The 27791-nt window shown below is 37.2% G+C and overlaps 1 protein-coding gene across 9 annotated transcripts in view; it reads right to left on the reverse strand.

The window, feature by feature from the left end:
* The window catches only part of EHBP1 (EH domain binding protein 1), a 324049-nt gene that overhangs the window by 104887 nt on the left and 191371 nt on the right, over window positions 1-27791 (reverse strand). For 6 of the 9 annotated variants that reach the window (XM_036334394.1, XM_036334396.1, XM_036334399.1 and 3 more), the window contains 3 exons: window positions 13854-14032; window positions 12891-12939; window positions 7970-8872 (listed from right to left, as the gene is read on the reverse strand). In XM_036334394.1, coding sequence (XP_036190287.1) covers window positions 7970-8872; window positions 12891-12939; window positions 13854-14032 — 1131 coding nt within the window. Of the gene's footprint in view, window positions 1-7969; window positions 8873-11396; window positions 11427-12890; window positions 12940-13853; window positions 14033-27791 lie in introns of all 9 variants that reach the window. The other 3 variants (XM_036334392.1, XM_036334393.1, XM_036334397.1) reach the window with 1 other exon arrangement.

Genomic DNA, 27791 nt, shown 5'->3' on the forward strand with positions numbered 1-27791 from the left:
AAATATCAGTTCCATCACTTAATTGTGGGCAAGTTAATCAAACTGTCTAACTCTCCATTTCCTCATTTATAAAGTGGGAATAAAAACAGACCAACTCTCATTAAGTATACTATAAAGATTAAGTGAAGTAGAATAATATACTGACGATTGGATAAATGTTAACTATTATTATATTTTTAAAAATCTCTCATCTTAAAAAAAGGGGAGATCATCTTTAAGATCCCACAAGCTCTACATATGATTCTATAGTCCTTTAGGGATTTCAATCAGCTACACGGGTGTAGCAAAAAATTGCTTTCGTGTTTAAAACACAAAAATACAATTTTTTTTTCTGATTACAAATGCAATTTATATTAATTATAGAAATTTTAGAAAATATATAAAAGTAAAAATAAAATTGGAGGCATCACGCTCCCTGATTTCAAACTACTAGTATTATAATGCTATAGTAATCAGAACAGTATGGTACTGGCATAAAAACAGAAACACAGATCAATGAAACAAAACAGGGAGCTCAGAAATGAACCTATGCAATAAATAAGTTTTGGAAAAACTGGACAGCCACATGGTCAAAAAAGTACAAACTACCAGGTATAAAATAAATAAGTCAGGGAAATGTAATATAGAGCATGGTGAATAAATCTTAAAACTCTAATTACAAGAAATAAAATTTTTAGTAACTATGTCTGGTGACATGAAAACAATTTTAAATGGTCTAGTAGTCTATTAACATAAATGCTTCATATTTTATTTAACTCATCTTATTGCATATTTAGGTTGTTTATATTTTTCCACTATCATAAACATGCTTTTATGAACATCTTTATCCATAAATTCTTTTTTAAATTGAATTTATTGGGGTGACATTGGTTAATAAAATTATGTAACTTTCAGGTATATACTTCTACAATACATCATCTGTATATTGTATTGTGTCTCTAACTCTCCTTTTACCCTCTTCTACCTCCCCCTATCGCCCTTTTCCTTCTGGAAATCACCATACTGTTGTCTGGGTCTATGAGTCTTTCTTTTTATTCCTAATCCCTTCACCCTTATCCAGGGCCCAACCCCCACCCCTCTGACATCTGTCACTCTGTTCTCTATAACTATGAGACTGATTCTGTTTTGTTGATTAGTTTATTTTGTTCATTAGATTCCAAATGTAAGTGAAATCATATGGTACTTGTCTTTCTCTGACGAGTTTATTTCACTTAGCATAATACTCTCCAGGTCCATCCAAGCTGTTATAAAAGGTAAGATTTCCTTCTTTTTTATGGCTGAGTAGTATTCTATTGTGTAAATGTACCACAGGCTTTTTTTTTTTTTTTTTTTTAAATATATTTTATTGATTTTTTACAGAGAGGAAGGGAAAGGGATAAAGAGTCAGAAACATCGATGAGAGAGAAACATCGATCAGCTGCCTCCTGCACACTCCCTACTGGGGATGTGCCCGCAGCCAAGGTACATGCCCTTGGCCGGAATCGAACCTAGGACCCTTGAGTCCGAAGACTGATGCTCTATTCACTGAGCCAAACTGGTCAGAGCCCCACACATTTTCAATGTTAGCAATGCCTGAATAATGATAAGGAGGCAGATTCCAGCACCCATTTCAGCAGGATCCCCATACATGCCTGTCATGACATATACAATGGCTTGCCCAATGGTAATGATCATACCAAATAATTTTTGGGCTCCATTAAATAAAGCTCTGTCTTTGGGTGTATCTCCAACTTCAATGATTTTGGCTCCAGCTAACAACTGCATAATCAAACCAGACGTTACAATTGGGGAGATACCCAATTCCATTAAAGTTCCTCTGTTGGATGCAAGAATAACTCTCATCCAGTAGAAAGGATCTGCAGAATCTGATGACATGATTCCAAATAGTGGTATCTGACAACATACTAAGAAAATGAAGAGAGTTATAGCAGTCCATAGTACTTTCTCTCTAAACTGGATTTTCCTTTCAGGTTTCTGAATTTCTGGTAGAACAGCACAGAAAGGTTTGATAACTTCTAAAAATTTGATGCCCATGGCGGCGGCTGGGCGGCCCACCGGGCACGGCGGCTCGGCGCGGTCTCCTCCCGGTCTCCCGGCTGGGCCTCTGCGCCGCTGCCAACGCGGTCTGGCGGCTGCGCGCAGCCAGGCTTTTTTTTTATCCTCTCATCTACTGATGGGCACTTGGGTTGCTTCCAAATCTTGGCTATCCTTCCTATATAATAAAAGCCTAATATGCAAATTGTCCCCTCGACCGGGTGTTCGACCAGGAAGTAGGGCAGGCTGCCTCCCCCTCCCCCACCTCCCCCGCAGTTGGCAGCAGCAGCAGGCAGCCCGGAGAAGGGAGGCCCTGGCCAGAAGCCGCTAGGGACCCTACCTGTGCACAAATTTCATGCACTGGGCCTCTAGTTATAAATAATGCTACAATATGGATGCAATGAACATAGAGGTGCATATATTCTTTCCAATTAGTGTTTCAGATTTCTTTGGATATATTTCCAGAAGCGGAATTGCTGGGTCATAAGGCAGTTAGTCCCACTTTTAATTTGTTGAGGTAATTCCATATTGCTTTCCACAGGGGTTGCACTAATCTGCAGTCCCACCAACAGTGCATGAGGATTCCCTTTTCTCTATATTCTCAAAAACACTTGTTGTTTGTTGACTTATTGATGACAGCCATTCTGACAGGTGTGAGGTGATATCTCATTGTGGTTTTAATTTGCATTTCTCTGATGATCAGTGATGTAGAACATCCTTTCATATGACTATTGGCCATCTGTATGTCCTTTTTTTGAGAAGTGCCTATTCAGGTTCTTTGCCCACTTCTTAATTGGATTTTTGTGTTTTTTGTTTTGTTTTGTTGTTTTATTTGTATTGAGAGTTTTATAAGTTCCTTATAAATTCTGGATATTAAGCCTTTATCAGATGTATTGATGAATATGTTCTCATTCAGTGGGTTGTCTTTTTGTTTTGTTAATGGTTCCCTTTGCTGTGCAAAAATGTTTTCATTTGATAAAGTCCATTTGTGTTTTTTTTCTTTTGTTTCCCATGTCTGAGATGATATATCAGAAAAAATATCCCGAAGAGAAATGTTGGAGATTTTATTGCCTATGTTTTCTTTTAGAATTTTTATGGTTTCGAGTCTAACATTTAAGTCTTTAATCCATTTTGAGTTTACTCTTGTGTATGGTGTAAGATGATCAACTTTCATTATGTTGCATGTTGTCCATCCAAGTTTCCCACACTTTTTATTGAATAGACTATCTTTACCCCATTGGGCTCTCTATTCTGTTCCATTGATCTATATGTCTGTTTTTATCCCAGTACCACGTTATTTTGATTACTATGGCTTTGTACCTTGTAGTTTATTTTTTAATCCTCATATTTATTGATTTTAGAAACAGAGGAAAGGGGAGAGAGAAAGAGAGAGGGAGGGAGGGAGGGAAGGGGAGAGAGAGGGAGAGAGAGAGAGAGAGAGAGGGAGGGAGAGAGGGAGAGAGGGAGAGAGGGAGAGAGGGGGAGAGAGGAAGAGAGGAAGAGAGGAAGAGAGAGAGAGAGAGAGAGAGAGAGAGAGAGAGAGAGAGAGAGAGAGAGAGGGAGAAACATTGATGTGAGAGAGAAATATTAATTGCTTGCCTCCCATATCCCCAACCAGGGATTGAACTGCAACCTAGGTATATGTCCTGACTGGGAATCAAACCCACAACCTTTAGGTGTATGGGATGATCCTCTAATCAAATGAGCCACCTGGCCAGGGACTTGTAGTAAATTCTTATGTACAGTTCTGAATATCTTCTTAGGAAAAATTCCTGGAGGTAGAATTTATGAGATTAACATTTTATGCAACTTAATGTGCATTGCTAAATTGGCTTTCAGTAAAGCTATCTGCTTTACATATGAAATATGATTATTCTTAGTGCTATCATCATAAAAAAAAATGAGATATTGTGACCATAAAATTTATGAGCATAGACTTTAGAGTAAGATAAGGTTGGGTTCCAGTCTGAACATTAGTGCTTATTATATGATCTTAGGCAACTCTGTAAACCCCCATTTTCCATATATAAAATAGAATTCAATCACTTACCTCCTTAGTTGTAAATTTAAGAAATGTGTAAGATATACAATGGTAATCACATGTATGAGCACTCAAATGTGCAACATTATGACTTTGCCAAGTCTCTGTAGTCATACTACATTATCAAATTTCCTCTAATCTAATACCATTATTAGATTCATCATTATTTTATGAACTACTAAGAAAGAACACTGTCAATTAAACTCTAACATACTATTTATTATAAGTAACATCTTGATTTCAGAGAATTATAAAAAGTTGCATATCTTAAAACTAATGAAACACAGTACAAAAAAGAAAAAGAAAAACATTTTTAGGTGTTCAGAATTTAGCTGCTATATAAAACACACACACACACCAAACCCCAAAACACCATCTCTGAAAATTTCAAGAACAACAAAAACAAAATCTATGAAGCATCAACATTCATATTAAAACTATTTAGTGCCAGGCAATACTTTTGCCAAGATAATTTAAATTTATCCTAAATAAAATTTTGACCAATAAACTAATGGTCAATAAACAAACATATATAGAGTTGTAAACAGTTGCTACTTCTATCATCCTATGGATTTACTGTACATGACTTCAGTCATCTGAATAAAATCACAGCATGATAGAATTTTATAGCTAAAAGGGCTCTCAGAGATAATTTCATTTTACATATATGGAAAATAAGATTTACAGAATTTAAATGGCTAGTTAACAGTTAACATGTTACTAGCATGTTAATCATTGGCAATGCGAAAATGGGAATCCAGGTTTAGTGATTCTCAGTCCAGAGTAATTTAAAATTCTAAATATTAATTAATTTCTATATTTAACTAAACCTATTTACCCTAACAATCAAAATTAAAGCTCTGGCCGGATGGCTCAGTTGGTTGGAGCGTTGTCCCATGCACCAAAAGGTTACAGGTTTGATTCCGGGTCAGGGCACATATCTAAGTTTTGGGTTCAATCCCCCATTGGGGTGTGTACAGGAGGCAACCAATCAGTGTTTCTCTCTCACACCGGTGCTCTTCTCTCTCTGTCTCTCCCCCGACTCCTCTCTCTCTCCCTCCCTCCCTCCCTCCCTCCAAAAATCAATAAACATATCCTTGGGTAAGGATAAAAAAAAAATGAGGAGTGAAAGAAAAACCTATATTCGATATTAGAACTTAGGCTCACCGAATTCTGCAATTGTCAATCACTTGATGTTTGTTGATTATCTACTATGTATGGACATTATGATGTCCTGAAGGCTCTTTTGTCCTGAAAGTTCGTGTACTTAAATGCTTTGATTTGAAAATTTTGATTAGGAGAACAGGGCTTGCTTTGTTAACTACTACTATATTTCTTTGATCCTAAGAGGCACATTTTTCCTTAACACCTCTGAAAAGTTAAAATGGATGGCATCTCTGCTATACAAGTGGTAGTTAAGATAACAGTCATTAATGCCTACATATGTATCTATTTGATATTTTTGGTGATATGACTGCAATTCCTTGATGTTTCAGTTAACAACTACTTCAGAGAATGGAAATTAACTCCAGGTTATTATCTAAAAATCTTTTGTTGGGGCCTTCCAATAAGATCAAGAAAGTGCTATTATCAATGAGTATTACTGAAAAGAAAAATCTAGAGACAACTGTGGAGAAATGCTGTAATTCAGAGGTTTTCAAACTTTTGGTTTCATAATCCCTATATATGCTTAAAAATTATAGAGAATCCCAAAAAGCTTTTGCTTATGTAGGTTATACCTATTGATATTTGTCATTTCAAAAATTAAAACGAAGAAATTTTAAAAATAGTTGCTGATTTATTCCTTTAGAAACAGCTATAATAAACCCATTAGATGTTATTCTAATAACATCTATACATAAAAAAGCCCAGTGACTGTAATGGCGGAAAGACCAGAATGACTGGTGGCTATGATGCACACTGCGGCAGCCAATCAGCCTGATCTGGGCCCCCATCAACCCCCCACCCCCTGGCCGGCCCAGCCCCACATCGGCCCCCAACACCCCAATCGGGGGTGGGGCCAGCCAGCCCCGCCCCCTATTGGCCTCCATTGGGGTGGGCTGGCCAGACTCCACCCATGCACGAATTCATGCACCGGGCCTCTAGTAGTCTTATAAAAACTTCAAGAAATGAGAATGCCATTATATTTTTATATTTTCTATTATATACTTCTATATTTCATTTGTTGAGATATCACAAATTATGTAGTCTCCAGAAAATACCACTGTACACTGTGAGAGAATGAAAGTGAAAAAGGTAAATGATGTTCTAGTATTATTGTGAAAATAGTTTCAACTTTGGGGCTCTCTGAAAGAATCTTGGAGAGTATCAGTGGTCACTGATCATACTTTTGAGAAACACTGCTGTAATGTAATACTTCTGAAGGCACAGAGGATAACACTGCAGGAAAACAGGAACGCCCAAAGCTTTGTATCAAAAAATGATTCAGAAGAGCTGGATTCTAAATTCTAATTCTAAATTTATTATACCTTAATTTATTTTGCTTAAAATTTCCTTTTTATATATATGTGTTATCTGATTAAGACACATAATATGCCTAAATAAATCTAAAAGAACTTTCAACAGGTATAAAATAAAAATTCTATGTGATAAGAAAAACATGTATCATAGTTTATTGGCAGTGTTTTTCTTTTTTGTGGTTCATAAAATAATGATATATATTATAATTGATGGTACTATAGATTCAATTAAATACAGTCAATATCGTAAGGTCAAATCTGTATCATTATTTTCTCATGAGGAGAAGTTGGATGCCACTGGAATTTTTATCTACAAGTAATGATGGGATTGAAAGATCAATTATAATGCAACTGAAACATTTGAAGAAAATGCTTTAAATGGTAAATATTTAACTTGTCTTTATACATTTCAGAATGATACTGTTACTAAATGAAATACTGAAACATCTTTTAATTATTCTTACAGTAAGATATTCTGCTTTTATAGGTTAATAATACTTTGATTTGAAAGTTGATATTCGGCCCTGGCCAAGTAGCTCAGCCGGTTAGAGCGTTGTCCTGATATGCTAAGGTGGGTTCGCTATCTGATCAGGGCACATACAAGAAGCAACCAATGAATACATAAGTAAGTGGAACAACAAATTGATGTTTCTCTCTCTCTCTCTCTCTCTCTCTCTCTCTCTCTCTCTCTCTCTCTCTCAAATGAATGAATAAATATGAAAAAAGATAAGTTGACAGCCTTGGCTGGTGTGGCTCAGTTGGTTGAGCGTTGTTCCATACACTCTGAGTGGTCATTGATTGATTCCCCATCAGGGCACAAGCCTGGGTTGCAGCTCCATCCCCATTTGGGGGCTTGCAGGAGGCAGGGATCAATGTTTCTTTCTCTCTCTCCCTCTCTCTTCTTCTGTCTCTAAAAGCAATAAAAGCATATTTAAAAAGAAAAGAGAGGATGACATTATTTATCCTTCAATGTTGAAATTGGAATTTATTTTTAGGCTTAAAATATTGTATCATAAATTTTAAATGAAGAGCAGGTATATTCAGTTTTTTTATATAATGGGAATTACACTTCACCTTTAATCATTTTTTTAAATATTTTATTGATTTTTTACAGAGAGGAAGGGAGAGGGATAGAGAGTTAGAAACACCGATGAGAAACATTGATGACAGAGAAACATCGATCAGCTGCCTCTTGCACACCCCCCACTGGGGATGTGCCCGCAACCAAGGTACATGCCCTTGACCAGAATCGAACCTGGGGCCCTTGTGTCCGCAGGTCAACGCTCTATCCACTGAGCCAAACCAATCAGGCCCACCTTTAATAATTTTTAACATTTTAAAGTATTTTATGAATACAAAAAGAAAAAAAAGAATAACTATGAACTAAATATATGTATTCATCATTCCAACTCACCTGGACTGTTTTTGCAGAATGATCTGAATGATTTAAAGTGGGTCTATCTGCATCTGGATCAGACTCTGTCTGCCTCAGGGAAGTATGCTTTTTCTTCACAAGATCTGCATCTCTATTGTATGAGTATCCAAGTTTAGATGTGGGAGATAAACTTGTTTTTTTGATAGGTGATTCAGGATCTGTTCTGCATTCTAAGGGTCTAGAATTCTCTAATTTTTCTTGCTCCAAGTTACTACTGATGTCCAGAGTCTGAAGCTTTGGCTCACCTGTCACCTCACAAATAAAGGGTGGAGACACATCCTTCTTTTTATCACAAACATATAAATCACTTAATTCTAAAGTCTCAGCTTTCAATAGTCTCTTCTTGCCTAACAAAACTTGCGCGTGAGTTGAATCCGTACTGTAACATATTCCTGGGTCATCGGAACCTGAAGTCCTTCCAGAGCTCTGTTGGGACTTTTGGGGTTCTGTGTCACTTTTAGTCCTGCGACAGTAAGGGGAGGCTGTGCTTGGACTAAGATGATCATCAGGAGTCTGATGTTCACTTTCTGACTCTCCAACCCCACTATCATTTACAAATACAGAGTCGTCCTGTGATAAGAAGTCTACGGCTGTGCTGGTAGGCTGCTGCAGTTCAGGTTCCTGTTTCAAATCACTAAGCTCTGCATAGAATTTTTCTTGATCAACAGAACTGTTTGTATCTGTTTCATAGTTTCCAACTTTGTATGTGCTTTTACTGCTGTTTTCCTCTATCTGAACAACATTTAGTTCTTGGCCACTGAAATGTGCCCTTATTTGATAGAGATAAGTCATAACAGTCAGTTTGTCAGGAATTGCTAATAAGACCATGTCAGAAGGTTCCAATAACCGGGAAATTCCTATGCTGGCAAATCCATCATATGCCTTCAAAGGAAGGAAAAACAAAAGATATATTGAACAGTTCAGATATTCCATACATTTTAAAAACAGCAAAAAAACCCCCAAACAACCCCAAACAAACAAACAAACAAACAAAAAACAACGAATGTTAATTAAACTTAATGTGGGGAATGTTTCACAGTGATTCAAATATTGAAACATGTTGTACACCTGAAACTAATATAATGTTATATGTAAATTAAATATCAAAATTAAGTTTAAAAAATGAATAAAATTAAGTTACCATAAAAAAACAAGCAGCATAATTTTAGTGGATTTTTGTTGTTGGAGGGTACATGACAAATACATGAGCAAAACAAAATTCCAAGTCATAAATTTGTAAAAGTGGGGTAGATCCCAGAGAAATTTCCTTAATATCAAATGGAATGTGGTTCTATCTGCATCTTATTTTATTTTCCAATAAAGAAAATAAGCAAGAAAAGAGAGTTAAAACAAACAAAAAAAACCTTAGAATTTATTTTTTAAGATAAGGAATTAAGTTATAAGAAAGAGTTCATTTGGACTTTATCATTCCTATCAAACTCTCTTTTCCATGGTCATGTAACTGAAGTGACTCATGAAGAATAAATACAGCTGGATACTCCAAAAGAACTAACTCCTAGATTACCTAGTATAAAACAAGTCTACAAACATAGCAACTTTTTAAATGCCCAATTGAAATTGATTTTCATAATTAAAAGAGGGACTTAATTTCACTTCATCCATTTTGGAAAGAATAAAATGTTTTGAGTAGTTGAAGATGTGAGGCGGCACTATATTATTTTTGTTAGCCTTTAAGTGACTGTGGCATTTCAGGTTTTTCTAGTTTTGAAGAATCAAAGCTGTTTCTCAATTTACAATTAATTATTAGTATCCTGACCTAACCCTTGAAAACAGCATTGCGTTGCTAGGAAGCATTAATAATATGGTTTAAGGTTTAGACATATTCTTGGAGAAAGTAAAGATCCTTTAGTTATATTCTTACTTTGGGATATAAAATACCTATCTTTGTAACAACCAAGATGTAGGATCATAACTCAAAGTTTTTCTTAAAAAAAAAACAACACATTAGGAAATCATGTAACAAGAAGAAATCAGTCTTTTGCACTTACGTGTTAAAGTGCATCACTACCTTTGAACTTAATCCTTGTCTTTTTTGTATTCTTCCAGTAGTTTAATAAATGTTATGGAATACGTTAGAAAGAAAAGGAAAAGGAAACTGCGATATTAAAACCACTTCAATTTTCATAGCCCTATATTTCATAATATAGGTACCTCAAAATATTTACTTGAGAGAATGTCTCAGTTGGTGTGCATGTTTAGGCCTGTTTGTTACTTTACATGTTTTAGGAAAATTAAAGTCATTTTCCTCCTTATGTGTCTTGACAACTAGATTAACAGGCATCAATTGCAGACCATCAGGAAAAGCACCACAAGCAGTATTCTAAACATTTCCCAATTATCTAAAACACTGACATATTGGTTAAGATCAGATGTCACAGGTAAATACCTTTTTTATTCAGCACTTTTTACAGACCTGGGAAAAATGATTAGCTTCCTTGTGGGGAATCTCCTGCTGGTGTTCTGCTTCATGTAGCATTTCATTTTATGCACACTAATTGCACTAAAGAAAAACATTTAAAGACAAACCAGGTTTCTTATAAGCGAGGTCAAGACTTTTAAAGGAATTTTCCCATAGGTTAACCTCTTCTGCTATGGTCAACCACCTACTATCTTTTTAGCTATTAGTGTGGGGAGAAAAAAGAGGTATTTGAGAGAAAATTGTTTTATTCGGTCCTAGATATTACTTAATTGGTAAGGAGGAATCATTGCTAGTTATGTTATACATCTGTATGGAACTTAAAACATAGGCATTGTTTCTCCTGCTGCTTTAAGTTCAATCAAGGGCAGATGGGGTTATCAGGAAGAACTGTGTGAAGCCGGAAATAAATCTGCAGGTAGCAACTGATACTCAATGTAGATATTAGGTAAGAAGTTGCAAAGTGATGAAAAGAAAAGACTGTATAACAACAACTATTTGAAACGTGCAATGAATAGGATCATTAAAATTAAAATCCTTTCAAGACATGATTATCTGCCCTGAAAGATCTAATTGAGAAAAAATTTAATAGGATATTCTCCTTTATGTCATAATGTGTAAATCCAAGGTATGCTCATCATTATTAAGTTCCTGAAAAAAATAATGTAAAGAAGAGTGGCTTAAGCCTTAATGAGTTCACATACTCTTAAAAATTATTTAGATAAAAACGTTTCCTTTTCAAAATTTTAAACAGTAACCTGAAAGCTTCACTTAATAAAAATAATGATTTATAATGCTTCTATCTGCATTTAAATTAGCTTAATATTTTATTCAAATGCAAAAACGCAAGTAAAGAACTGTCATATCTAAAGATATAATTTAATCAATGAAAAACAAGTTCTCTAAAAGTATACAATAGATATAAGCTCTCTAAAATTATACAGAAAATATTTTATGAGAATGACTTACTTTGCAGCATGCCCACCATAAAGGTGATTTCTATAAAGAAAATCATATTGTTTTTTTAAGATTAGATTTTCTTGGGTAACATATTTCAATTAAAAATGGACAGTTTTAAAATGTATTTCCTTATGGCCAACATAATAACAATACATTTGCAAATAAATAAGAATTTTTTAACAGTAATACAAATTTTTGGTATTAGAGAGCAACAAAAGTAAAAAAAATATTTTGACTTAGTTAATTGAACTTCTATCAAAGTCTCCTTTACAGACATTTTATTACTGGTGGTTTTAATAATCTAAATAATTATTAATCACTTTATCCCATGAATTCTTTTGGCAATGAATCCCTTCTCAGAATAATGTTTTACATGTATAAAATACATAGGAATTACAAAAGAAGCCAATTATATTTAAAAATAAAACTATGAAAATATTAGCAAAATTCAGTTTGAGAAACAGTAATATATATGCTTTTATAAATGCATTAACTACTGTAATTTTGAAGAAATGATGAGCTTAAAAGGTATTGGTAGATATTTACAGCTGTACAGTGACTGAAAATATCTGAAATTTTAAAGGTGATAAAGTCTCAGTCATGGCTTGTTATTGCCTAAATTTATAATTGGAGGAAATGCTAACTTTTAGTTAAAAATTTGAGGAAAATATATTTTTTCCACTAGCCATGTTCAAAGATCCCCTGAGTTCTGTCCGTAGCCCCAGGTTAGGAACTCCGGTTCTGAGACAATACATTTCATTAACTTAGCAGTTGAAGAATTCAATTAAGCACAACCCCTACCTCCGCAAAACAATAACACTGAGTACTACTGTGTGTTGAGTTAGATGATTCCCTGTTTTTTCATTTCAAGGTGCACAGACTGTAATATTGTGCTATTGAGGGAAGTTGTTAAGTCAGCCTGCTGCCATACTCAGCTGGCCCTGGAAGGCTCTAGCAATTCAGCCCTTGCACAACTACCTTGAAGGCTGAAAGAATCGATATCCCCCAGATACCAATTGGGAAGCTCTGAGCTCAGTATATTAATTAATCATGTGGGGGAAAATTGCAGTTTACCAGAAAATAAAAAAAGAAACCAATGTTCATATCATTTTGTTTCTAGGAACACAGGCATTCTTTTTTGGCTTTAGGTTCCTGACCTCATCCTCTCCCAACAGATTTTTCTAAACTCATAATTTATGGCACAACCACTATGGGTGCACTTTTTAAAAGCTAAATTCTGAATAAAAGCAATATGGTTTAACAAATATTTAATAGGTAATGAAGTTCATACACATAGTATAATCTGATACCAGACTGGCACTCGTGATCTTTAAAGGCCATAACCAACTAGAATAAGCCATGCATCCTATTTGAACTGCAGGAAGGGGACTACCTTCTGAGAGCTGCAGTTATGACCTCGCAAACAATCTCACTTCCACCAAATTAATAAAAGCCTACAGAGAAGCCAAAACTACAACTTTTTTTTTTCTTGGCAATTCTTACCTTTTTGTTGTTCTCTTTAATATCTTGAGGATTCAGAGACTTGTAGTCACTGAGGGAGAAAATGGCACAGTAGGATATATACAGTATTTTACAAAACAGCTATTTTTAAAACAAACTGAATCTAAAAATTTGACACTCAATAATACCCAAGAGTAACTAGCAACTTCACAGCAATTCAATCAACAAAACTAATTATGTGGGAAATGAACAAAAATAAACAAACAAACAAACACAAAAACAGTGATTACATGTTTTATTGCCTGAAGCTTTCCATAAGAGAAGTTAAGGCAGGGAACCAGAGACTAGCCTTGACAACCAAATAGCCTTGACAACCAAACAAACCATGAGGCAATACCTTGTCAATGTACAAAGAGCTACAGGTTTCTTTGTGTCATATAATTTTAACACTAACCCAATTTCTTTTTTCATTTACTTCTCTTTCTAAATTTTTAAAAAAATCTTTATTGTTGAAACACTAACCCAATTTTTATAATAATTTAAAGTAAGTTCTTTGTATGAGATTAAGAAGAAAAATAATTTTTTAAAAAACAGATTTTTTAGGTATCAAGAAGGAAGGACTTTTTTTTCTGGCATGCATTTCTTTCTTTTTTAAACAATTTATTTTTATTAATTTCAGAGAGGATGGGAGAGGGATAGACAGAAACATCAATGATGGGAGAGAATCATAGATTTGCTTCTTCCGGCACGCCCCCTACTGGGGATAAAGCCCACAACCCGGGCCTGTGCCCGTAACTGGGATCCTTCAGTCTATAGGCTGACACTCTTATCTACTATGCCAAACCAGCTAGGGTGGCATGCATTTCTTTCAAAAAGAAGAGGTGTAGGTAATAAAAAAGAAATATGAAGTCAAGTATTTCAGGACACGAGTTAAAATTATTTTATTTTTTTAAAGCTATCTTTTATTTACAAAATACTTATAGGGAATGAAAAATTTTTACTTACATTAAATCCGGTCTAAAGTGGTGTAATATTGCACAAAAAGATAAACCATTTCTCCAGGATGTAGTAAAATTTGTGATTTTTACTCCCCGATAGTTTTTCGTAACTTCTTTGCACCATACAAGCAGTGACTGACTAGCATTTGGCTTTCGCCCCAAAATAGGACTTGGTATAGGACTTGGCTAGAAAAAAGAAAAAGATTATAATAGAAAATTAATATTAAATGACCTTTCTAGATCATTTGAACCCTTCGATGTAAGTTTAGGTCCTTCAAAACTGTCAATTCAAGGCAACTGTAACCCCCAAGAAAGAAACATGAATTATAAGTTATTATCCTATGGCATTCACCTGGCAAAGATGTAGGTATGCAAGATTAGTGGAAACATTGTATTAAAATATTTCAACATTTCAGGATGAATATATGTATAACTTGCACACCCTAAAAAAAATTTGCCCACATGCAATCATGTACAAATATAGTTCCTTTTTTTGACTAAAGAATAATGTATTTGGAAGTCTAACTGTGACACAAATTGCTAGTAATGGAGAGATCAAAACATAGTAATCATATTCAATGTAGATAGCAGAATGATAATCATAATCAAATGTATTCTTACATAAATTTAAAGATGACAAAACAAATTTAGAGTTATTATCAATAGTCAGGTGTTAGTAACACAACAATATGTAATTTGGATTTGCTCAAAATATCTTCTAATTATCAGTTATAACTACTTTTAAATATTAAGTCACTTAGGAGTACGTTTGTACGCATGTGTTTTAAATCTGAAGCATACACTTGGCTTTTCCTTGTTCATATACTTAAAACAACGATGACAGCAAACTTAGACCACAAAATAAGATTTTTACCTAAACTCTAATTATTCTTAAAACAATGCCATTTTCTTTTACTGTGTAACAACCACATTTTGTGATGGTAACTGTAGAGACTGATACAATTGAAAACTTAAAAAGAAGACTACTAAATGTTTCTGGACTTTGAATCTTGCTATCAGTTAAGAGTATTGGCTATAGACATAATATAGAGGCCCTCTAAAATAAGGTGAAAGGAGAATAATTATTTATCCCTAATATCATTTAACAAGCAAATTATTCTTGCCACACAGCTTGTTTAAAAAAGACCAATGATGCCCCCACTTGACAAAAGCATGCTAGTGCTAGACAATTAAAATTATCAGCCCCACATAACCATGGTTTATGCATTCACTCTTCCTGTGGAAGACTACTAAAGAACACCAAGGATATAATTTCTTACTTTTTTATTAACTGTCAGATGAACAGATTATGTAAAAAAACAAAGAATCTATTGAAGTATTGTTCTCTAAATAGTCTATACAAAGTCAATGCTGAATAATTCACAGGTCATATTTGTGACTTTCAAATCCCTCTTAACTTGAAAATAGAGTGGCAAGCAGTCTATGATTGAGCTAGGAGATCGATAAACTGGGCATAAACATATTTTTTCTTAGATTTTCTATTATTTAAAGGATTGTTTTTATTGAAATAATTTTTGTGATTCGGCACTTTCTCTTCTGGATACATACCTGAAAAATCTGATAACACTAATTCATATACATATAAATACCCCTATGTTCATTGCAGCATTATTTATAATAGCCAAGATATGGAAACAACCTAAGTGTCCCTCTACAGATGATTTGGTAAATACGCAGAATATTATTTAGCCATAAAAGATTAAATATTGCCATTCGGGACAACATGGATGGATCTTGAAAGTATTATGCTAGGTGAAATAAGTCAGTTAGAAAAGAACAAAAACTGCATGATGTGGAATATAAAACAAAAAAATAACAAATGAAATTACAAACTAATAGATATAGACAACAGAATGGTGGTTACTGTAGGGAAGTAGGTGGAGGGAGGACAAACTGGGTAGAGGTGATCAGATATGTGGTAATGGAAGGAAACTAGACTTTGGATGGTGAGCACACAATAGAGTATAATGTACCAAATTATAATGTCATACACCTGAAATTTATATGATGTTATTAACCAGTGTTACGTCAATAAATTTAATTTTTAAAAACAGAATAAAATATTTTTCTGTATCGAATTATTATTTTAAAGCATTGATTTATTCCAAGTATGGGTAGCATGTAGATGGGCCACTAATCTGCAACTATCATTACATTGATTCACTCTAATCATCAGTAGCATGTACATAAGTAATGTACATATGTCATCATCATATTACAATCTAGCAGTGGTTCTCAACCTTCTGGCCCTTTAAATACAGTTCCTCATGTTGTGACCCAACCATAAATTATTTCGTTGCTACTTCATAACTGTAATGTTGCTACTGTTATGAATCGTAATGTAAATAGATCTGATATGCAGGATGGTCTTAGGCGACCCCTATGAAAGGGTCGTTCGACTGCCAAAGGGGTCACGACCCACAGGTTGAGAACCGCTGAGAGTGTTTTTCTGTACTTAAAAATTAATGAAAACATACCATGTCATTATGATTTTGAATATATCCTGTTTCTAAGAAAGGCTCAGTATGAAAAGACTGGAAGAACTAAACTAAACTTTGGACTTACCCTAACACCAAACCCTTATATTAAAACATCTCACAATAAAAATAAGTCATATGTATTGAAGAAACTTTGATGAAATCACAAGCACTAGAAATTGCAGAAAATTAAAGTACAGCCATTTTTCAATGAAGTCATCTACTTCACAACTACTGACCTTTCATCTTATATTTTGCAGAGGGTCACAAAGAACTAAGCAGGTAAGTCAGTTTGAAACCTTCTTGCTATTGCTGGCTCCTGATTTTGTAGTAAATGTGGCAGGTTGTTCCACTTCTTTGTCTCAGTTCCCTCATCTATAAATGGGTATTGTAATGGTACTCATAATGTTGTTGTAGTGAAAACATCTACTTCTCCCTGATCCCATCCAGCATAACCCAGACATGGTCCCATCTTATTGCGTTTGCACAGATTGTTCCATTTGCCTAGATGCTCTCCTCTTAGATATCTGCATGGTTAACTCCAATGCAATCATCTCCATTTGAACACCCTAATTAATAACACCACCCATCTCCATCACCCAAACCCAACTAGGCTCTCCTGACTCCCCTTACCTTGCTCTATTTTTTTTCCGTAGCTTATTATCCTCTTATGGTCCATACACTTTATTTTGGTTATTTCCAAAATATGCTTATTGTTAACTAGAGGCCTGGTGCACGAAATTCATACATGGGGGGAGGGGTCTCAAGCCGGCCTGCAGCCTCTCCAATCCTGGACCCCTCGGGGGATGACCGGCAGTGGTCCTCTCACAATCCAGGACCACTAGCTCCTAACTGCTCACCTGCCTGCCTGCCTGATTGCCCCTAACTGCTCTCCCCTGCTGGTCTGATGACCCCTAACTGCTCTCCCCTGCTGGCCTGATACCCCTAACTGCTCTCCCCTGCTGGCCTGATCGCCCCTAACTGCCTCTCCCTTGGCCCCCATTACCGTGGCTTTGTCCAGAAGGATGTCTGGAAGGACGTCCAGAAGATGTCTGGTCTAATTAGCATATTACCCTTTTATTAGTATAGACTAGAGGCCCAGTGCACAAAAATTTGTGCACTCGGGGGGAAGGGGGGGTCCCTCAGCCTGGCCTGTGCCCTCCTGCAGTCTGGGACCCCTCGGGAGATAATGCCCTGCTGGCCTAGGCCTGCTCCCGGGTGGCAGAGGGCAGGCCCAATCCCTAGGTGCAGCCCCTGGTCGGGCTCAGAGCAGGGCCGATTGGGGGGTTGGGGCACCACCCCCTGTCACACTCAAAGCAGGGTCGATGGGGAGGTTACGGTGCCACCCCCTGTCACGCACAGAGCAGGGCCAATCTGGGGGTTGGGGCGCTGCCCCCTGTCATGCACAGAGCAGGGCCCATCAGGAGGGTTGGGGCTCCTTACCCTGTCACGCACAGAGCAGGGTCGATCAGGGGGTTGGGTAGCTACCCCCTGTCACGCACAGAGCAGGGCCCATCAGGGGTTTGGGGAGCTCCCCCAGGTCACGCACAGAGCAGGGCCCATCAGGGGGTTGGGGCACCTTCCCCTGTCACGAACAGAGCAGGGTGGATAGGGAGGTTGTGGCCCCGCCCCCTGTCACACACAGAGCCACAGGCCGATCAGGGGGTTTGGGCGCTGCCCCCTGTCACGCTGATCTCGGTGCCGGGAGGCCTCGTGGCTCCGCTGATCCCGGTGCTGGGAGGCATATTATCCTTTTGCTATATAGGATAGAGGCCTGGTGCATGGGTGGGGCTGGCTGATTTGCCCTGAAGGGTGTCCTGGATCAGGGTGGGGGTCCCCACTGGGGTGCCTGGCCAGCCTGGGTGAGGGGATGATGGCTGTTTGCAGCTGGTCACACACCCTTCAGGGTGGGGGTACCCACTGGGGTGCCTGGCCAGCCTGGGTGAGGGGATGATGGCTGTTTGCAGCTGGTCACACACCCTTCAGGGTGGGGGTCCCCACTGGGGTGCCTGGCCAGTCTGGGTGAGGGACTGAGGGCTGTTTTCAGGCCGACTGAAGCTCCCAACCGCTCCTTTTTTTCTTTTTTCTTTTTTTATTCTGGGCCAGCTTTAGCTCTGGCTCCAGCTCTGAGGCCTCTGCTGCTGAAAGCAGGAATCTGGTTTGTTTGGGTTCTATAATCGAAACAATGTATAACTCCAGCTCTGAGATCCCGGCTCACTGAAAGCAGGTTTCTGGGTGTTTTTTTTAGCTTCTATATTTGTAACAATGTTCCAAACTGCAGGCTCAGAGGCCGGCAAAGCAGGCAGGGAACATTGATTTCCTCCGTCACTGAAGCAAGCAAGCCTCATGTTAGTTTCAAGCTGCTTGGCTGCCGGCCGCCATCTTGGCTGGCAGTTAATTTGCATATCACTCTGATTAGCCAATGGGAAGGGTAGCGGTCGTACGCTAATTACCATGTTTCTCTTTTATTAGATAGGATGCTTATTACCTGATCATCCTCATAAATAAGAGGGCTATTATAGCAGTGATTTTAGTTTTTGTTTATTAATTGATCCCAAGTGTCCAGAACAGTTCCTGGCACATAGTAGGCACTCAGTAAATACTGCTAAATCAATAAATTCATGCAAAAACACTTAGCCTAATGGATGACACATAGTAACTATTCAGTAAATGTTAACTGCAATTATTATTACTGCCACAATGCATTATTAGCGCTTGAATTCCGATATTTGAGTGTTTTGAAAATGTTAAAAGACATTAATTTCTCCAAAATAAAGAAAAAATTCTGTAAACAAAGCTTTAACAATAAGGTAATCTTGATATTCTATGTGCAAAATGGAGCACTTGGAATTTTTGGCAATGCAACTATTTCTGGTGAGAGGAAGACATAAAAATCTGGCCATTGAGCATAGAACCAAACTCTAAATTTTGGAACAACTCTTTAAAACTTATTTCTTGTATTTTTGCAATGACAAAATATATGAGAAGGCACTTCCATTTAACATATTGGGAAAGTAAGGCACAGATATTATAGTTGTCCTTTTTATGCACAGAGAAAGAGGAAATTTATAAAAGGTATTCTAATTATAACTTTATGGTTAGAATGACCAGTCTGCTCAGTCAGATGATCCTACCAGTTCTCTCTCAATCAAGCCACTGTATAGACGAAATTTCACTGATCTCAGTTTAACTGAGAACTAGTTAAATGTCAACCATGATTATAGAGCCAATCTGAAGTGGTGACAGTAGAGAAGAAATAGGACTTGAGGCTACTGTTTCACTTAACGGGTCTATGTTCTGATATAGATCACCTTAATGTATTATTTCTGTTAACATAGCATATTATATATTAAAGAAAGTAAAGTCACCTAGTTATTCTTACTAAAAATAACAACAGGCTCTTTTTTAAAAAATCAAGTCAAATAACTTATTACAAAATTTCCTACATTTTAATAGATGCAAGAAATTTCAATTACAGTTTTTTGCTCTACTCCTCTGATTATAGTTGTTTTCTCACTCTCTTTTTAAAATATGAATTGATTTGAGAGAGAGAGAGAGAGAGAGAGAGAGAGAGAGAGAGAGAGAGAGACCAATTGGTTGCCTCCAGTACGTACCCCAATCAGAGATGGGACCTGTTACCTAGGTATGTGCCCTGACTGGAAATCACACCCACAACCTTTTGGTGTACAGTATGATGCTCCAACCAACAGAGCCATCTGGCCAGGGCAGTTGCTTTCTCTTTTGCTGTCTCCTCTTCTTCCACTGATACAAGCACATATTCCTCTAGGTATTGCTTTAAATAGTTTTCTCTCCCCTAACGTTGAGCTGATTCACTCCCAGGATTGCAACTATCACTTCCATGCAGATGATTCCCAAATATACATTTATAGTTCAATCTATCTCAAGTTGACATTTCCAGCTGGCTGTTCTTCCTCCCATATAAAATTCAAACTCAATATGTGCAAAACCATAATTATAATCTTTCCTTACAACCTGCTTCATTTTTATTATGTTTGCAAATGATACAGCTATTGTCCCAATTGTCTAGTCTTTCAGTCTCAAAATCAGCTTTGAACTCCTTCAACTATCACCTCTTATTAGTTAATTCATGAGCAATTTTGATCCTGTTGTTGAAATGTTTTTATAATCTTTCTTTTGCCTTGTGCACTGTTGGTGGGGATGTAGATTGGTGCAGCCACTGTGGAAATTAAAAATGGAACCAACTGCCTTATGACCCAGTGATTCCACTTCGGGCCATTTATCCAAAGAAACCTGAAATACTAATTGGAAAGAATACATGCACCTCTATGTTCAATGCAACACTATTTACAATAGCTAAAGTTTGGAAGCAACCCGAGTATTCATGGAATACTACTCAGCTGTAAAAAAGAAGGAAATCTTACCCTTTTCAACAGCATGGATGGACCTGGAGAGCTTTATGCTAGTGAAATAAGTTAGTCAGAGAAAAACAAGTACCATATGATTTCACTCATATGTGGAATCAAAAGAACAAAAAGAACTAGCAAGCAAAACTGACAGACTCAGAGAGCAGGCTGACAGCTGTTGGGGAGTGGGGTCAGGCTGGGTGAGGGAGGGTGGAAGGATTGAGCAAAGAGAGAGCAAAAAAAGTCATGGACACAGACAACAGTGTGATGATTTCGGGAGTGGAGGGAGGAGGGGTCAAGGGAGGGAGGTGAAAGAGGCTATGTGGGGGATAAATGGTGATGGATGGAGACTTGATTTGGGTGGTGAACACACAGCATAGTGAAAAGACAATGTGTTGTAGAATTGTGCACCTGAAACCCGTTTAAGTTTGTTAACCAGTGTCACCCCAATACATTCAATAAAAAAAGAAAATGAGAAACCAGTTAAACTAAAGCATATTGCTTAAGGATTTATACTTAAAACTATAAAGCAAAGAACAAAGTGATTTCAATAAAATTATGACAGTGATTATCTCTAGGAAAGAGGAAAGAGTGTAGGATAAGGGGCACAAAAGAAGATAGCTTCTGGAGCTTTTGCAAAGATTTAACTCTTATGGTGTTTAAATAGATATTCACTTAATATAATTTGTTAAGCTGTGTATTAAGTCTTACGTACTTTTTGTATATATTTCACACTCACATTACGTTTCACAGCAAAAGGACTTTAAGAAGAATACTGGAATTGCTGGTTTTAAAATGATGAAATAAAATGGCGGTTCCCCGATTCAATTTAAAAATTACTTAAAGGTAACAAAGATAATGAGAAACCGAAAAGTACCTTTTTTCAGCATAAACTAGAAGATGTGTAATACTGAAAAGCAATATATGGGGATGTGTAATAAATAAATCAACAGTTAAACTTCCCATATCAGAAGAATTGAATATAAAAAAATAGAGAATATAGAACTGAGTGTTAAAATTAAAAAGCATAATATAAAATATGATACCAGAACTAAAACCAAACATATCTAATACTTATGTAGAATACAGAGTAGAAATAGGTTCACATACGACAGAAGTGAGGAAAAGGATGGAGTTAAGGACTTGTGTGAAAAGGCTGGTGGCAATATTAACAAATGTTGCTTTTTACATTGTATAATCAAATGTGACAACATTTAGAAGATCTTCAAGAGTTGGGAAAATCAATGTTTTACAAAGAAACAATACATGAAGTTCTAAAATCATACATCAATAAAATATCCATTTGAAAATGCAAGACAGACCAATGCACTATTTCAGTTTCCACATTGTACATAACTTAAACTACCTTTTTGAGTTTTGGTGTGGTATTAAAAAAAGACAACTCCAAATTATTTGAAATATCTATTAAAATTATCTTTTCTTTTTAAAATATATTTTTATTATTGATTTCAGAGAGGAACAGAAAGGGAGATGCCGGGGTCCAACCGCAGCAGGTCCAGGAGTCCCCAAAGGTGTGGATGGAGTCGGCGAAGAAGGAATGACACAGAGACAGCGTTCAGTTGATCAGCAGCCTAGCCAGGATCTCTAGCCAGGATCTCCAGCCAAGTTCTGGTCTGGATCTCCAGCGAAGTTCTGCTTTGGATCTCCAGCCAGGTTCTGTGTCCATGTTCTCTTGCTAGGTTCTCCAGGTTCTCCAGCCAGGTTCTGTAGCCATGTTCCCTCGCTAGGTTCTCCAGCCAGGTTCAGTCATCAGGTTCTAGTCAGGTTCTCTTGCCAATTTCTGTAGTCAGGTTCAGTCCAGGATCTTTTGCCATGTTCTCTCGCTAGGTTCTGTCTCTAGGTTCTGAGGCCAGTTTCTGTCCAAGATCTTTTGCCATGTTCTCTCCAGCGAAGTTCTTCTGTCTCTAGAGAACGTTCTGTGTAGGTTCTATGCCTCCTGGTTCTTTCTTCTAAGTTCTGTGTTGTTACATCTGTATTTATACCAGTTGATTCAATCCTATCAATCTCTATTACAAAGGTTAGGGCGTTTCTTATCTCCATTCCGGGGAGTAAAGATTATGTAGCTTAAGCATGATTGTTCGTAGTTAAAGTGATTAATTACCCGCCTGGCACTTAGTTAAGAGGTTTTATTCCCTCCCTAACTTCAGGGGAAAATCCCTACCTGGGGAAATAACCTTTCTCAGAGACTTTGGTTAAAACACATAGTGCCAAGAAGGTGAGCAAACATATTAAGAACAGTATGCCATATATGCCAGGTCTCTTGAAATAGCAAGCATGGACCGGCTCCCGGCAGGGAGAGAAAGAAACATCAATGATGACAAGGAATCATTGATCAGCTGCCTCCTGCATGCCCCCCACACTGGGGATCGAGCCCACAACCTCCCTTTTAAACCAATAAAACATATATATACCCAAAGTAGTCTATGTTTTCTCCTATGTTGTCTTCTAATTTTATAGTTTTGTGTTTTACATTTAGGTCTATGATCTATTTTGATATTAATTTTTGTGATTATTGTAAGGTCTGTGTTTAGATTCATATTTTTACATGTGAATGTCTAGCTATTACAGCACCATTTGTTCTATTGTTTTTCTATTCTATACTTTATCTTTGCTCTAATATTTATTGTTCCTTCCTCTGCTAGTTTTGAGTTTAGTTTGTTCTTTTTTAAAAAATATATTTTTATTGATTTCAAAGAGGAAAGGAGAAAGAGAGATAGATAGAATCTTTGATCTGCTGCCTCTGCACGTCCCCCAATGGGGATAGAGCCTGCAACCTTGGGGAATCGAACTGTGACCTTCTGGTTCATAGGTTGATGCTAAACCACTAAGCAACACCAGCCAGGCGAGTTTAGTTTGTTCTTTTTCTAGTTCCTTATGTTGTAATATCAGGTTGTTGAATTAGGATCTTTCTTTTTAACCCAACATATTCACACACTGCTATTCCAATATACAATTAATTCTCAACATTATTAATAAATTTTCTATTCTTGGTTTAGACTAAGTCTTTAAAACCTAATGTGTAAACCAAAGTTATAATAATACTATATTTTAGATCAATATATATATATTTTAAATTTAGTAGTCTCTTAAATTGTGGAGAAAACAAAACAAAACAAACAAAAAATATGTATATAACGCAAATTTATCCGGGATGCCTTAACAGTCACGACCGGCTCCAAGCCTTAATAGTCATGACCAGTGCAGCAGACACACACAGGGCTGGGGGCCTGCTCCCAGCGACCGCGGTGCAGCTCGGAGCACACCCCCAGTGGACACACACAGGGGGGCCTCTGAGTGTGAGCTGCAGAGAAAACACCTTTTCTGACTGCTCATTGGCTAAGCTCCCTGTATGCCACTGGTAATATTCTTGGTAACTTGGGTAATAAGAATCCAAGAAGGTGATCTAGGGTTTTTCCACCTCACTCCTGGAGGAAAAAACAAAGGTCTGCTGCTGGAGGGGCTAAGAAATGTCATATCCTGTCCTAGCCGGTTTGGCTCAGTGGATAGAGCCTTGGCCTGTCGACCACAGGGTCCAGGTTCAATTCTGATCAAGGGCATGTACCTATGTTGCAGGCTCCTCCCTGGCCGGGGCCCAGGTCAGGGCTCATGCAGGAGGCAACCAATCGAAGTGCCCCTCTCACATTGATGTTTCTCTCTGTCTTTCCCTCTCTCTTCCACGCTCTCTAAAAATCAATGGAAAAATATCCTTATGTGAGGATAAAAAAAGAAAAGAAAGAAATGTCATATCCTATGAAAGAGATATCTTGAAAATGCCTAAAGAAAGTTGTCATTTTTTTCATGGTGAAGGGACTGGAGTCCGTGTTGATGAAAACACCTTGGTGGCTGCGGCAGCCAGCAGCCGGCAGTGGCAGCAGCAGCGGGGTGATGGGGATGGCGCCTTCTCCTGATCAGCCCGGTCGCCTCCTGCAGAGTGAGGCCAGACTGCGGTTTCCCAAGGGGAGCAGACTGCTTCCCAAGGGGAGCAGACCTAAGCCGTCAGTAGGACATCCCCTGAGGGCTACCGGACTATGAGAGGGGGCAGGCTGGGCTGAGGGGCCCCCCGCCCACCCCAGTGCATGAGTTCATGCACTGGGCCTCTAGTTGTGTTATAATAATGGTAGCTTTTGCAATTAACCATGTTTTTATCTTTACTGAGACTTTTATTTCTTCATATGGCTTCAATATACTATCTAATGTCCTGTAGGACTTAAAACAAACTCCCTCAGATTCTGTGTATTTGAGAATGCCTTAATTTCCCTCTCACCTTTGAAAACAATTTTGCCAGATACAGGATTTTGTTATTGTACTTTGAATATACTGACCCACTGCCTTGTATCCTTCAAAGTGTCTGATGAGAAATCTACTGTTAATCTCATTGAGGATCTCCTTGCATTTGACAAATCACTTCTCTCTTGCTGATTTCAAGATTCTCTTTGTCTTTCAACAGTTTGCTTAGAACAGTGGTTCCCAAACTTATTTGGCCTACCGCCCCCTTTCCAGAAAATATATTACTCAGCGCCCCCTGGAAATTAATTTTTTTTTAAAATTTTAATAGCAATTAAACAGAAAGATATATGTATTAATGTTTCTACCTTTTTCGTAAAATATAGTAAAGAAAGGTGTAAATTAGAAACATTGAAGTTTGAAATTATGAAACTATTTATTGAACTCAGAATAGAAAGGTAATACAAAAAAAAGTTAAAACAAATGCACCTGTGGCCATCACCGCCCCCCTGGATCGCTGCAGCGCCCACCAGGGGGCGGTAGCGTCCACTTTGGGAATCACTGGCTTAGAATGTGTCTTGGTGCAGATCTCTTTGAGTTCTTCCTATTTGAATAGCTGATTTTCTTGGTGTTTATAATCATATCTTTCCTCAAACTTGGGAAGTTTTCAGCCATTATTCCTTCAAAGAATCACTATGCCCATTTCTCTCATCCCCTTCCAGGATTCCCATAATGTATACTAGTATATTGATCCACTTTCCCACAGGTTCCTTAGGTTCTGTTCCCTATTATTTTTCCTTTCTGTTCTTTAGATGCTATAATTTCCATTGTTCTATATTCAGGTTCACTGATTGTCCTGCTTGCTCAAACCTGCCTTTGAATCCCTCTAGTGAATTATTAATTTCAGTTGTGTATTTCATCTTTAGAATTTATTTTTGTGTCCTTTTCTCTTTATTGGTATTTCCATTTTATTCATACATCTTTTTTTTCTCTTTTTTTCCCACATCTTCCTTTAATTCTTTGAGCATCTTTAAGACACTTGTTTTAAAGTATTTGTCTAGTAGGTGCAACATGTGGTCTTTCTCAGGGACAGTTTCTGTTGGTTAATTTTTTCCCTATAAGTAAGCTATACTTTCTCTTTTGGTTTTCTTGTTCAAAACTGGATATCTGAATGTAATTATGTGGTAATTGGATATGGAATGATAACTTCCTCAGGATTTATGGGATTATTATTAGTTTGTTTATTTAATTGTTTTAGGCCATCTCCATGCCATGGATTAGCTTGAGTATAAACTTAAGGTCTTCTCAAGTCTTTTCTGGCCCTGTGTCTTTCTCTGGCTATGTGTGGTAATTATCTAATTTCTCCTGTGTGTGCAGTTGATTTTGAATGTACTTGTTTTTAAAGTCTGGCTCTCCAAAGAGGAAAAGAGGAAAATGAAGTAGGGGAAAGCACCAGACCTTTAAGTCCCATAGAAATTGCTTTACTCTGAGGAAGGACCTGAAACAAAGGGGTGTGTGTGTGTGTGTGTATGTGTGTGTGTGTGTGTGTGTGTGTGTGTGTGTGTGTGTGTGTTTATAACAACTTTTGTCAGCAGAAGCTACAATCAACAATCAGAACACAGATCTCTGATATATTGAGGACTAGGGTCCTTATTGCCCACCCTGGTTCCTGCAAGCTGTGTGCTTGCTCTAGGAATATGTGCATAGCTGCCTATATTGGGGTTGGGAGGTGGGAGATAAGTAGCCATTGCTGAGCTAAGAAGCTGAAATTAATCAAAGTCTAACCCTTCCCCTGAGTTCCAAAGGTTTCAACAGACTCCAGAGTTCCAAAACAGATCAGACAAATTCTGTCATTTCAATTGTCTAGATAAGGAGATGGATTTCTGGTGTTTCTTACTCCACAATCTTCCTAAAATTCTCTTATCTTCTCAATAACTTTTTTTTTCTTTTTTTCCTCAATAACTTTTAAGAGTATCAGGGAGTTCTGAGACAAAAAGATTTCAGAGTCACTGTTGTAGACAGTGCAGAAATGTAGGTATGGGAATGAGTATCCCCATATCAACCAGTATCAGCTTTGAGTGTATTAAAGCAAAATGATAAGACTAATTGATAGCTTAAGTTTAAATGTTAGAACCTAAACTAAAGCACCAATTTCAGAAAGAGTCTCCTAATTGTGTCATTAATAAAGAATAAAGGCCCTAACCGGTTTGGCTCAGTGGATAAGAGCGTTGGCCTGCGGACTCAAGGGTCCCAGGTTTGATTCTGATCAAGGGCATGTACCTTGGCTGTGGCACATCCCCAGTGGGTATATGCAGGAGGCAGCTGATCGATGTTTCTCTCTCATCGATGTTTCTAACTCTCTATCCCTCTCCCTTCCTCTCTGTAAAAAATCAATAAAATATATTTTATATATATATATATATATATATATATATATTTAAAAATAAAAAATAAAGAATGAAGAGGTTGAAGAGATGGAGAATACTGAACAATACAAGGTTGTTTGCAGGGCATACTAATATTCAAACCCATGATGTTTCCTTATAGGGAGCCATGCCTAGTCACTAATGAAAGTAAACACTATAATAATAAGTTTGCTAGGAAAACAAAAGGATAGTGTATGATTGATTCCATGCCTATAAAAATGACAAAAAAATATGAAAAAATCCATTCTATAACAGAGTGTTTTGACCATATAAATTCCCCACTTGGACTAGCAGCCTTTAAATTATTTCTTTAAAACTTACATCTGTAGGTATAAATCAAGGAGTGGTAGAGTTAGTGAAATTTCAGGCCCAATGATTATTATATAAGTAG

This window comes from Myotis myotis, unplaced genomic scaffold (genome assembly GCF_014108235.1).
Source record: "Myotis myotis isolate mMyoMyo1 unplaced genomic scaffold, mMyoMyo1.p scaffold_m19_p_14, whole genome shotgun sequence".
NCBI classification, from domain to species: Eukaryota; Metazoa; Chordata; class Mammalia; order Chiroptera; family Vespertilionidae; genus Myotis; species Myotis myotis.